The 13,832-nt window shown below is 46.4% G+C and overlaps 1 protein-coding gene across 2 annotated transcripts in view; it reads right to left on the minus strand.

Moving 5' to 3' along the window:
• EPAS1 (endothelial PAS domain protein 1) overlaps positions 1–4,887 on the minus strand; it is an 80,320-nt gene extending 75,433 nt beyond the window's left edge. Inside the window, exon 1 of one of the 2 annotated variants that reach the window (XM_075496256.1) lies at positions 4,548–4,887. In XM_075496256.1, coding sequence (XP_075352371.1) covers positions 4,548–4,573 — 26 coding nt within the window. In that variant the 5' untranslated portion in view covers positions 4,574–4,887. The remainder of the gene's footprint in view (positions 1–4,547) is intronic. The other variant, XM_075496257.1, reaches the window with a different exon arrangement.
• Between the last annotated feature and the right edge of the window lie 8,945 nt (positions 4,888–13,832).

Below are 13,832 nucleotides of genomic sequence, written 5' to 3' on the forward strand. Positions count from 1 at the left end.
ATGAAGTGAAAAGGACATGACGAAGAAAGGTGCTGCATACTAAGGGGCGTAAGGGGTGTTTTGACTTGCTCTTGGGCTAAGTGCTAAACACGAGCAGAGCCAGCCCTTGCGGCATCCCTGCAAAGCACAAATCCTCAGAAGCCCAGATAGCTTTGGGAGGGTGGTACACACCGGGAAGCGCTCGCGTTGCACACCGCTCCCACAGTGAAAGCCATTCAGCCCTCATTAAGCTCAAACGCTTCGCTCTATAGAGGTGAAGCCACAGCAGCTGGGCAGCAGAAGTCAAGCTATTCCAAGTAGGCCAGGACGCCAAGTCAGAGCTCAGCCCAACCTCTGCTACGTGCCGTTGCAGGCAAAGGGAGACATCGAGGCACGCGTGCAGCCTGTCGTTCCTCGTTCACGTGCCCCTGGGCCACCCTCCGGTAGAAAAGCCCTTTCCACACCTGTAGAAATACAGCAAGGGTGGTGAACGCAGAAACCAGAAGGGGCGAAATGCAAGTACGATGAGTACAACTGGCCAGAGTCATTCACCAAGACTTGCAAGCTACGAAGCGCTTCCATTTCTGGTGCTGAAACACAAGTCCAAATTTCTTAATGTTAGCATACCATAAATACATGCTAAACAGGCAATTTCAACAGATTGTTCATCATGAATTCAGGAGATCACGTTTCCTTTTGATAACTCCAAATAGGAAAAATTGTAAGGGCAGATGTTAACATAGAAACAAACAGGAGTAAATTAAACACGTGGGCTATGCGTGGGGAGATGGTGAGCAATAACAAAACTTGAACAATTTTTTTTATGGAGTCGAGTAATCCGAGCAATAGTCTGTGAAGGAAAGCATTCAAAGCTCCATCAGCTGAAGTACATAAAGCGAGGTTTACAAGAACGTAAGGAACATGTACGTGCGCAAAGAATGTACGCTGGCAACTGGATGGACAAGATCATTTAATTCACCACCATCACAGAATAACAGGCAAGAGGTATGACAATAGCAACATACCTTAAACCAGAAAGCATACCAAGTAGAACAAAACTGAGACTATATGTTTCCTGAAATCTGCAGTTGAACACCTTGGCACATCCAAACGCTCACACTTCCTGGCACCCGAATTACATCATTAAGAGCGAGCGACTACCTGAGCTCTGGAGAGCGGTGCCGTCAGGACTGTTTCCTCATCCTGAGGAGGAGCGGCCAAGAGTGACCTCAGCTTAGCAGAATCACTCTCCTGAAGTAGAGGTCAGTGAAAACTGAGGCACAAAGCATCTCATTAGAGGGGCTGAACATCTAATAAAGTCCAAAGTGAAAGGGTAATTGAAAGCAGTCAGTTACCTAGTCAATAACTGGGAGGAATCCCGCTTGTTTACTATCTGGACCAGAAGTTGAACAGATTTATGTAACATTACATCCTTAGGGCGACAAAAGGGTACTGCATACAGGGACCACTAGTACAGAATCTCCCTGAGCTGCAAAATTGGTTTATTTTTCATACTACCAGAAAACAAACACAAAAAAAAAATCCCCAAACACCTCAATTGAAAAGGTGAAGCCAAATGATGCATCCTACTCAGTGGTACCTGATTTGTCCTGAGCCTGGTTTCACACTTTTCTCAAACATATGCTGTTGTCCATCCAGAACAGTCCATTTAACACACCATCCATTCCTAATAACTATGTCCCTCAAATAATTCAAACACACATAATGACTAAATAATTAAAAACCACACCAAGATATTCTACAAGACTGCCCTAAGTAAATTGGGACCTATCTACTAATTGTCATTGTACCGCACAACGATCACAGATAGTTTTTCCTTAGCTTTTATTATTTTGCTAAAATGTGTTTTAGCCTTTTACTCCTCCTTTTCCCAGTTTCTAATTACTAGCGTTCTAGGAAACATCAGACTTTATACTTAAGACTGTGTAGATAATTTTTTTTTAATTAAGTTAAAATAACACCCATGTTAATCTCAACTCAGTATCTTGGACTAACTTTAAATGTGGGAAATCAGCCTACTGAAAGTGTCAGAACACTTGTCCCAAAGGAAGCAACTGCTCTTTTCTGTTGACAGACAGCACTTCAAATGAGAACCTGAGGATACTCTTCAACTTAAATGGACCATTAAAAGAATCAAAGATTATCTTCCATAGAGCATCTGTTTGACAGTAAGAGAACTGCTCCTCTAAACATGTGTTCCAGAGCTGCCTGCAAATCTGGTGAACCAGATTACCCCCACCCCCTTTTCTCCCTAAAACTGATTTATAAATGCTATTAGAGAGTCAGGTTAAAGTTCCTAGCTGCGTATCTGGATAGAGATCTAGCAAATAATACCACAACTGTTGAACTCAAGGCAATAAATCTATTCTATAATAGTATTGGAAAATTAAAAAAAAAAAAAATCTTGCTTCAATAGGCTACATAGGGACGTACGTAAGCGCACAGACAGGGAGGCACAAGCAAGCTATCTTAAATCCCTCATCTGATACTCTCCCAGTTCTTCCACAAACATGAATTTACACAACAATCCCATGAGCCAGATAACAATTAGCCTACTTCTGAGAGACAGAAAATCGTCACTGGAATGTCACAAGATTTACGTAAAATCAGTGACAGAGCCGGGATTAGCGTTCAAACTTTCCTCCTGTGAAGTTTCTATGTTGTATCTGAAGAGTATTTCCACAAAGCACTTCAGCATGCTGTCCCGCACGATTAGACAGCGCTCAATCCCTCACTGTGTTCGAAAATAAGGTTAAAACTGGAGAGATTAAGAGTGCCTCGTTAAAATGAGGTGATACAATGAATGCAGTGTATTTTCAATATGTACACTATTTCATTCTTCTCATTCCCATAAACTACTATAACACATTTTTATAACTACACCATACCACACTATAATTTTTTACTCTCTTGTTCAACACAAGAGGACACAAAAAGTACCCATATTTTATACGCTGCACAGAAGATCGATACCTAGAACAAAATACACTCGAGCCAATTGTTTAACCTTAATACATCAGCGTTTGATAAACTGAGGGGAGCTACATGGAAACGTATGGTTTATACTACAATACTTCCCCTATTACCTTGTCAGAGGATGACTCAATAAAAAAGGAGCTATTATACAAACCAAAAACCAGTGTTTAAAGTTTAGTGCATCGTCGACTGGAAAGTACGCACAACAAATAACAAGATAAAATTCTTAGTCCGTAAATCACATCGTTTTATGAACACAATCTATAGTCAGAACAGCAGCCTGAGCCGATAATAGACCCGGCCTTGTGACTGCCTGCTGTGTAAAACAGACTGGATAAATATCCTGTTACGAGACTTCGCGGCCCTTTACTCACTTGCTTAGCCTTCACCGTGTCGGTGCCCTCGCTCATCTACAGGAATCATTGATAGGCTTGGAGCCACGACTAGGCGCTACTTTTCTCAATCTCCACCTGTAACTTCTGCGTCAGGGACCGCGAGTTTTATTTTGACGTTCAACCTCGACAACCGACAGCAGCATACACTCCTCGACGCAGCTAGGAACACCTCCCAGGTCACTCGTATTCCCTGCGGAAGGTGCGCTATCAGGGCGGTACGCGCCGAGGCGCAGAGCCCCTGCGAGCGGCCGCAGCTGGCGCAGCGCCGGCCCCGCCGCCCCGCGCTCTAGGAAAACTCGCCCACACTTGAGGAACTCGCCCGCCGCACGAGGTGCGAGTGCCCCGCGCGAGGCGGCCAGCCGCTCCGGCGGGGGCCGGGCTGCGTCGGAACGGAGGGGTTTTGTCCAAGCGCTACGCGGTTACATAGCCGGTCAATTACTCGCACGCGGTTTTAATTATGAAACGTGGTTTGCTGAGGCTGCTAGCTGAGAAACGATTTCCTCATAACTAGGTCCTAAGCGATACGAAGCGAATAAGCCCTGCCATAACGTGCGTTACGGTCATCCCGCAAGAGCGGCGGACCCGCTCCGGCAGGCTGGCCGGGGGCCGCAGCCGCCCGCCCCAGCCGGCCGTGCCCGCCAGGTGCACCTGCCCGCCCGCCCGCAGCCCCCGCCGCCCCGCTGGGCACAGCCGGGGCCGGGGCCGGGCGGCCGCCTTCGCCTCGGGTGGCAGCGGCCGCTCGGGACGTGTCGGCCGGGGCGGGGGCCGCTTCCCGCATCGGCGGCGGCTGCCAGGGCGCTGCTCGCCGCGGTGCCGCCCGGCAGGGGCAGCTCCCCCGGGCAGGCGCTCCCCGGTTCGGCGGGATCGCGGGCTGCCCCGGAGGAGGCCGGCGCTGCTCCCCCGTCCCTCTCCCCGCCAGCCCCAGCCTGGGCTGGGCGAACTAACTCCCGCCGCAGCCGCTTCTGGTCCCCGCAAAGGCTCAGGGTCGGGAGCCCTCGCAGCGGAGCCGCGGCGGTGGGAGGCGAGGCCGCGCCGTCCCGCCCTCGGCCCCTGCCCACGGGGAGTCCCGCCGCGGCCCCACGCGGTACGGCGCTGCCGCAGGCGAAGGGGGGAGCCGGCAAAGGAGAAGGACGAAGCGGCCCGAGCAGCCCAGAGCCTCGCCCGCGGCCCCCTCACCTTTTCTTCTCCTTGTCAGCTGTCATCGCGGCGGCTGCCGGCTCCTGCGCCGCCTCTCGGGCCGGGGCGGGCTCAGCACCTGCCCGCGGGACGCGGGGGCTCCGCGGGCGGCGGCGGGCGGCCGGGGGTCGGGCGTCCGGTGTCCGGTTCGGCCGGGTCGCCCCCGAGGCGGGCGTACAGTCTCAGGACACTGCCGAGGATTGTACGGCCCGCCCGGGGGAGGCGGCGGCTGCGGCGCGGGGCAGGAGCGGCGCGGCGGCGGGCTGTGCGGCTCGGCGCCGCCCGCAGAAAGTTCTCACTTTAAACCTTGGGCCGCCGCCGGCCGCGGGGGCAGGGCCGGGCCGGCCCCTCCGCCCCGGACCCGGCCCGACCCGGCCCGGCCCCGCCGCCGCTGCCGCGCCCGCCAATGGGGGCCGGCGGGGCGCCGCCGCCGCGCCCCGGCCTCCCCGCCCCCGGCACCGGCCTGCCCGGCGGCGCCGCGGGGGGTCAGTGGGGCCGCCCCCGCCCCACCGGCACCGCTCCGGCCCCGGCGGGGGCACCCGCCGCGGGCAGCGGGACGCCGTTCCCTCCGCCACCGCTTTAAATGTTTGCCAGTTCTTTAACTTACTTTATTTCTTTTTTCCCCATAAGGCGCTTTTACCCCGGTATCTCCTAGCGCGCCTCGCCGGTGCGCTCTGAGGGACGGGGGGCGCCGCGGCACCTGCCCCGCCGCCGCGGAGCACCGGCGGTGCCGCTCGGGCCCCGGAGCGCCGCCGGCACAGGTCCCTGCTTGGAAACCGGGGCGGGGGGCGGCCCTGCCTTGGCCCCTTGGGCACCCAACGCAGCCCGAGGTGGGGGGGGTGTTTAAGAAAATAAATTAAAAATTAAAGAATAACAGTAAGCCAACGTCCTGCACGACCGGCGCTCACGTAACAGCGGCGCTAGCTGTGGGACTCGGCCTTTGAGCTGTCCCCCTCTCGGCTCAGCACTGGTCACAGACAGCGGGGAGGGAGGGCGGCAGCGGTCGGGGGTGGAGGGATGGGCGAAGGAGCGGGGGACCACACTTCTGTCTCCCTGAGGGGACTTCCTTTATTCAGCTTTATTTTCTATCTCATACTGCATATTTCAACTTAGGCACTTTTAAAACTCGTGGTTGTTGACACACAGCGAAATACGGCACTCCTTACCCCAGCCAAAACTCTTCTCAGGCTAGCACCTGCTATGGTTTACTGCACTTAAGATCAATGTCTAGCAAGGTTAGTTGCTTTGGCATTACAACGGATTACGAGAATTTTCCCGAAATTGTCTTTCATCACAGTAGAAACTGCAGTCGTATCCTCATGTTTTTTAAGGCTTATCGTACAGTTTCATATCTCAAACCAAAATGCACACCTTTGTATTAGACTGCACCGGGTTTCCCGTACTTCTGGAAAATGGAAGTACTGCAGGCAAAATGAGCCAAACTAGATTTATTTCTTGGTTATTAAAATTTGAGCAATTTCCCTACACCATGTCATAGACTGGTTTGTGTACAATGGGTCAGAGGTTTTTTTTTTTCTTTTACACAATATGGACATTTAAAGAAATGCATTTGGGTTTGAATTTGCATATTCTGCTCTCAAGTCTGAAAAGAGCTACACATGCTTACACAGCAATGTAATTATGTGGTAACAGTTGGGTTTTTTTCCTTGTTATACAAGGGAACCTAAACAAAAGAAACCCACAAATATTTAAAACCTAAGTAAGCTTAGTCAAACAGAATTTGTGTATGCAGGACTAAATTTAACCTTCTGAGAATAAGAGAATGCAATAGGATCAAAGAGCCCAGTCACTCATTTCCTAGATTAAATAGACCTCTTCGTCCTTCATTGATCTCTGCTGATGTCAATGCTCCTTGCTGTATCTTAAAGCACTTCACTTGGATAAACACCTTGCCTTTAAAAACCAGACAAGAAAAGCATTCAAACTGGCTACTTCTAAACCACTCGGTAAATTTCAAATATTTCAGGTCTAGCCCATTGGCCCGATGCTTGTTGGCCCTGCCTACATGGATACAGTGTAGTTCATTAACAGCCTAAATCTCTTGCTTTCTTGACCAGCAAGGCCTGAAGGTGCTTTGACAACAGGAGAATTCACGCCTAAGCGCCACTCAGGAACCACCACCTGTCCTCCTCTGTGGAGACAGACTGGCGGGCTTCAACACTGATCAATGCCCGGCAAAACCAGGATCTTGCTGCTGCATCAGGAAGGTGAAGCAAGACCAAGTGATTCTTGGAGCTCCCTCGCAACTTCAGTTCCCGAAGCTGTCTATACTGTTATTACTGGCAACTGAGCTCCCCATCTTCACCATGAGGAAAAGAAATGGTCTGTCTTCTGGAGCTTACTTTAGTTGTTAATTCCCTCCCTTTCCCATGACTATTCAGAGAGGGAAAGATCAAATATGTATTTCGTAGCACTGTCATTCTACTTGACCCATCCTGCAACCATAAGGGATCCTACAGCACCTACAGGGATGCAGAAAGTTTTCTCCTTGCTAGAGAACAGTAGAGCGAATCACATCATTTTATTCTCAAGTGCACCTCATTACTGCTTTCATCTCCCTTCTGATCAGTCAATATTTATTAAGAGTAGTATCTACCCTAAGGTAGACTTTGTCTGTTGTTAGACTACTCAGAAGCTTTGATAGGAGCCACACCATGAATGCATTTACTCTACAGAGGTGCAATATTTAATCTGCAGATGACGACGACTGCCAGGAAAGCCAAGAAAAACCTCAAACTGACAGTAAACACAGTTTGTCCTATTACTATCACCGTTCTAAGAGCTCTGTTTTGTATTCCTATATTACTCCTTACATTTTATCTTGCTTTAGCTATAGTTTACACTTAGCTTAGTAGGTATAACTCAGAGAGAAGCTCATGGAAGGGGAAAAAGTACTCGGAAAACTTCATGAGCTGACCTTAGCAGGGGTTAGCTCCTGTCTCCCCCCCACCCCAGCATCAAGGTTTCCAGCAGAATCCACGTAACAGATGGGGCTTCCTTACTCTCGGTGGTCAGAGAAAATGGTTATGTTGTCTACTCTATTCTGGAAATTGTATGAGATCACCCACGTTGATCCTATGTGAATTATTCTAGAAAAGTTACAGGAATAGAAAGTTTTTGATTTCCTAAAAGCAACCTTCAGATGAGGTATTTGAAATGACTCATTAACATCTGCTGGGACAGCAGTTGCTTGTTCTTGAAGGGCCCTTCAAGTCTACAGGGGACCAGTTTATGTCAACAGTGTTTGGACTAGCCTCTAGGGAAAAAACAAAAAGACGACTTACAAAAATAAAACGGTGGTGCATGAGCAATTTTCACGACCCACCCTCAAGTTTAAACTACACTGAGAAATTAGAAAATCTGCATACAGTAGTGATTGGGCCCCTGGTGCTCAGCTCACCCTTCTGGTGTTCCCAGGCAGGAACGCCCCATCACCCAAACAAGACATAGGCAAGCTCCTGATTACTGCCATTTATTCTGAAACACACCACTGATTTAGGACCAGTTACGCTACATTGTGTTTTCTCAGGATATGCATATGTATGTAATCAACCATCCAAATTAGTGCTTGCACCAGTTTGAATGCGCATAGCTATCACGAGCAAAGTTCTAGTACTCTGTTTTATTTTCTTTTTACTAGAACTGTGAAAGCAGTTCTAGTACTCCATTTTATTTGTGCATGCTACCAGTGCCTGTACTGACTGAAGAGTATTGGCAAAACATACAGAAGTTCAACATTGTTCAGCAATTACTGCTCCAGAGTAGTCAGAAGAATACATGAATACTCCATCCCTTGCAGCATTATTATTAAAATTAAAACCAGCTATTAAAAACAGATTGTTGAGAGGATGAAGTGTTTCATATTCGCTAATAATCCGTGTTAGTTTTCTTTCTTTTTCTGGTTCCTCAATACTGCAAGAAAGTATGACAGCAAGAAGTTCATGCTTGTAACAACAAATAATGACATTACGGGAAAGGGAAGGGGAGAAAGGAGAGCTCTGTTATTGCAACACAGCTGATCCTTTGAAGGAAAGAAACAGGATTCTTCAATTACTTATACCAGAATAAGTTACATCACAGAACATTTATTACACATGATAGCAAATGCAACAGAATAATATAAAAAACTTTGGGTTAATTTGTTAGCAGGGAAAAAGTGATATTTATAAGCTGGGTAGAACACAAAAGGTCTGTGGGAGAAAGTGGGGACTACTCAGATGGAGATATAAAAAAAAAAAAAAAGTAGTACTGTTCCTTGTGCAACCAGTCACTTACACTCACTCACAACTTGTTTCATAATTACAGGTGTTCACCTGTGTCTTAGTATAGATGTACCTTCTGCAAAATTAGTAGCTGTGCCCTTTCTCTGCAGTGGCACCAGCCGCTTGCCAGGGCAGGGAGCAGCACCTCAGCTAGCACACCTGCGGAGTCTTTAGGATTCCCTTGCCTCTTGCTGCAGTTTCATGCCAGAGAAAGGATTCTTATACAAGAACATATATGAAGACACATATATTGCTCTTATACAGGAACAAATATTAAGAACAACTTATAACAGCACTCCCCCTGTTACCCTAGGCAGAAAGCAATGCACACTCTATAGGCAATACAGGACCAGCCAGTTCAAAATGTAATTTTGAGGGAATACGTTAAGATGTCTTTGAGAACTTCCAAATGCCGAGTGCACACCTTCAAGCAAGGCGCACAGATAAGCTCCGGCGTTTTGAGGCATTGATTACTTACAGGCACATTCCAGACGTTTCAGCCATCACACTCCCACGAAAAAAAAGGCATGATGGCCAGATGCTGGGAATGTACGTGTAAATATTATAAGACGAGTAATTTTAAGCCTTTTCTTTTAGCCTTTTTCAAAATGGCATACTGAGGATGTCTTGGGCCTATCCCAAGGAAAGGTGGCAAAACAAAGAAAATCTAATTAACATAGCAATGTGTTGCAATAGAATCCGTTTAGAAAGAAAACCGATGATGAGTAAGTACACAAACACTCCCGTCATGATACTGGGAACTATCATTTTGAAATTTTGGGAAAGCTCAACCAAGAAACCAAGGCGAAAACAGATGCGATCCAGCTTGTTAAATGAAGAAGGCTTTTGTTTTGCGTTTTTCCCTTGACCTTCAATAGGTTATTATTTAGAAATACTATGTTTCACAGTTACTTTTTTTTTTTATTGGCCTAGGGAGAGTATGGGCTGAACACATTTACTAAGCGGGATTCTGATTCATCATCTAGAATGCAAACAACTGCCAGGCAGCCAGGGCAATCACTCAGAAGCTTAAAGACTTAGGCCACACGTGAGACTCCAGTGTATATTAAAAAAAAAAAAAAAAGCGCAGCTGAAGAGGAGTGAACTTAATCTAGGAATATAGCCTGTTACTGTATGCTTTTTGGTATATAATGCAATAATAGTCCAATTTAATGAAAATGAAGTATGAAGCAGATATGGCCTTCACTTAATTGTCAGAAATTCTTTTGCCATGTTTCTGGAAGGTAGGCACCATACAGATACAATATTAATTGTTACCTCCTATTCTGTTTTAACCCATTTACTTCACCCTCCGTATCACCCACACTAGCTGTCAGCGCTAGCGTCGGGCAGAAGGGGTCTGCAGCCTCTTCCTGCTCCTTGACAGAAGCTCTTCGAAGGAAACACAGACGCAAGAACACCAGAGGCGTTTTACTCAAAGCCAGCAAAAACAACAGTAACATTTAGCAGATGGGAAGGGAAGCCATTCCTCTGGGTGGATTTTAAAAGCCAAATTTTGTAGCAATGTTTTTAATACTCATTACCTCCTGTCCCCAAAAAATAGTTATCACCGCAGAGGAGGAGAAGCAGCAATATAAACATGAGCAAAAGCACTGTGTGCCAGATGAACGTCCAGAGAGATGGGAAGCTATGATTGAATATTTTTGCAACGCTGAAGCCGATACCAATGCCTAGTAGTTAACATTCAGTCACTCAACAAATATTTATTTAGAGACAGTGTAACATGCCTACTGCAGAACTTTGAGTTTTAAAAAGAGCCAGGAGATTTTATTTATTTATTTATTTTTATTTTAGGAACCTGAATACCAAAGGCAATGCAGCTCCTAAATCTTTTAATCTCTGGCGGATACTTCTAGAGGGTTTGCACGGCACATGGGTGATGCTCAAGCCTATGCTGACTTTCTGTATAGCAGTGAATTTTCCTAACGCAATCCCAATGAAAACTCAGGTATAGAATGAAACTGAAGCAATGAGCTGTCGTCTTAATCCCAGCACTAAATGCTGATTTAACCCTAATCTAGGCAAATAGATTTGGGCTTTGTTTTTATTCACCAAAAGACTAGTTTACTTTAATGAAGATATTGAAAAGTGTTTGTTTTAAAACAGTCATTCTTAAATTACTGATGTTTAACAAAGCTACTGAACCCATTAACCCTGTGGATGCTTGTCACCTAAAGAAGGTGACAAATTATTGTAAAACTGCAAAAAAAATCCTAAATTCTTCAGGCACTGCAATGCTAAATGCCAAATGCCAAATCCCTGCCAAAAAATGACCCTTTCTGGGAGCAGAAAGCTGTTACAAAAAAGGTAGATTCCTTGTCACTACATCCTTTGAAAGAATCATACAATATTGTTGGAGCTCTCCGACTTCTAGATCTTTTTCTTTTGTCCTAAAGAAAGGCTAGTTTTTAGTGGGCAAAGTTCTTGGTAATTGAAATCCCAGCCCAAAGCTGCTGCTGTACAGCTCCCAACGGATCCTGCATACTCCAAAACCTTAACTGATCTGAGGCCGTGATAGACACTCGCAGTGGATAACCGTAACCAAGTCTCCCTTAGCTCCCTCTAAGTCAATGATGGAAACGTAACTTCCATGAGAGCGTGACCTGGAGCAAGAGCCTGACTCGGGTCTCGGGGACATCTGGGACAGCCTGCACCTACCTAGCACACCCCCACCGCCCAGGCAGCCGGGCTGCTCACGAGTTGCCTCCTCAACAGCGATGAGATTACAGCAACATGACTACTTAAAGTGCTGGTAAAGTTCACCTTTTTCCCCTTCGCCCTGAAACTTGTTCTATTTTGGGGAACCATTCCCAAGATCCATTTGGCACGGGGCCTAACGTTTGTTTCTCAATTACATCTGCTCCTGGAAATATTTATAGGCTCTTAAGTAGAGATAACATGAGATATTGGTAACAGTAAAGTGATTCACATACAGGCAAGGAGTTGGATAGTCATTCCCCTTTTCTCCAAAGCCATCTCTGTGCTTTGTGTTTTTCTTCCACATCTATGTGCTGCACGATTTGCACGAGGCACCTGTTACCAATAATGACCCTGGCTGTGCATACCAAGGGACATTTCACTACATTGTAATATATAATTTATATTATATATAAATTTCCCATTTCACTGGGAAAGAAAAAAATAAGAGTAGGAGAAAACTGCAACTGCTATATCCCCAAGTCATTTATTTCTGTGGAGAAATAGACTTAATGTCACAGAATCACAGAATCGTAGAGGTTGGAAGAGACCTTTAAGATCATCGAGTCCAACCATAAACCTAACACTACCAAGACCACCACTACACCATGTCCCTCAGCACCTCATCCAAACGTCCTTTAAATACCTCCAGGGATGGCGACTCAACCACTTCCCTGGGCAGCCTGTTCCAATGCTTGATAACCCTCTCGGTGAAGAAAAATTTCCTAATACCCAGTCTAAACCTCCCCTGGCGCAACTTGAGGCCATTTCCTCTCGTCCTATCGCTTGTTACCTGGGAGAAGAGACCAACCCCCACCTCTCTACAACCTCCTTTCAGGTAGTTGTAGAGAGCCATAAGGTCTCCCCTCAGCCTCCTTTTCTCCAGGCTAAACAACCCCAGCTCCCTCAGCCGCTCCTCATAAGAGTCATTGCAAATGGCTTTGGTAAGGGAATGCTTTAACATTCCCCAAACCCTTAACCCTGGACTTTCAATACCCATAAGAATTAAAACAAGACGGACCATTACAGCTTGCTGTAAATTAGCATTAATGATGAATGCAAGATAATTTAAACTAGCAGTGAGTTTGGTCACAACACATACATTCAAATAAGAGTTCATCATCCCATTTTTGCATATTCAAAATTAATGTTAAGCAGCAGCACCACTAACAAGGGTAGGTACTTATACTTCCACAAAGCCAAAGCTTGGGACTACATAAATACCCTTGCGTAGTCGCTGATTCCAAGCTACTCTTCATTTACATTGGTACAGACAACTACAATCAGATTTCAAGTATCTGAAAATCCCATTCAGTAACATGGAATCTGAGACGCTCTTATATGTGTTTTTTCTTCTTTCTTTACCAGTGACAAAGGAACTGCTCCAAAGACTCACATTGTCTTTCAACAGTCTTAAAATTAAGTTCAAAAAGTGCTCCATCTCCATTAAGTTCATTAGAGCTGTACATCTATCCTCTGCTTCAGAGCAGCTGCAACAAAAGTGTTTGCTCAAGCTATGGGAGTTGTTGACTTATTGATTTTATATGATATGTCCTATAGACAAGTAAGGGCAGCAGCAAAAGGAAAGGACAATGTTAAAAACTGTTTTTCTCTTCAGACAGAGAGGCTTTGGGAACGCAGCTAAAACCTCCAATTACATTTTTCAAATAGCGGAGCATGTTAGGCCAGTATGGCCCAAAATCTCGGCCAGCCTGACAGGCTCAGCAGGTTTTCTCACCAGATTGTGTCACCAACTCAGAGACAAGCATAGCAGAGTCCCAGACATGCCTTGTCAGAAGCGACCGACAAGCGAGCATGAACACCACACTCAAGTTTTCAAAGACGCAGGTGGAAGTTTTGCTGCAAGAGTGCGACAGAACATCCATGCAAATTATGAAACTGCAAACAGGACCTCCTGCCCCCTCCCAATTAGCATTAAAGGCACCTACGTCAGTCAGTTTGAGACATTTCCCACCATCAGCACAAGTTGTTTTCATTATGCTAAATGGTCACGGGTGGGATTTTCCTAAGTCCCCACTGACACCAGTTTTCAAGAAAACCAGCACAATTTTGAAATCACGGCACCCATTGTTGTTATCACAAGAATTCAGCTCAAAACCAGCTTGGATATCAAAGCTTTTCCCGAAACCTACACATTTCCAAACACTGACTGCACAGAGCTTCATCTGGTTATCCAGATGTATGCTTTATTAAAAGTCTTTCGAGCTGTGTCATGTAATACACATCTGAGCCTCAGAAAAGCATTGGAAAACCTGTGCATATC

This window comes from Mycteria americana, chromosome 3, assembly GCF_035582795.1.
Source record: "Mycteria americana isolate JAX WOST 10 ecotype Jacksonville Zoo and Gardens chromosome 3, USCA_MyAme_1.0, whole genome shotgun sequence".
NCBI lineage: Eukaryota > Metazoa > Chordata > Aves > Ciconiiformes > Ciconiidae > Mycteria > Mycteria americana.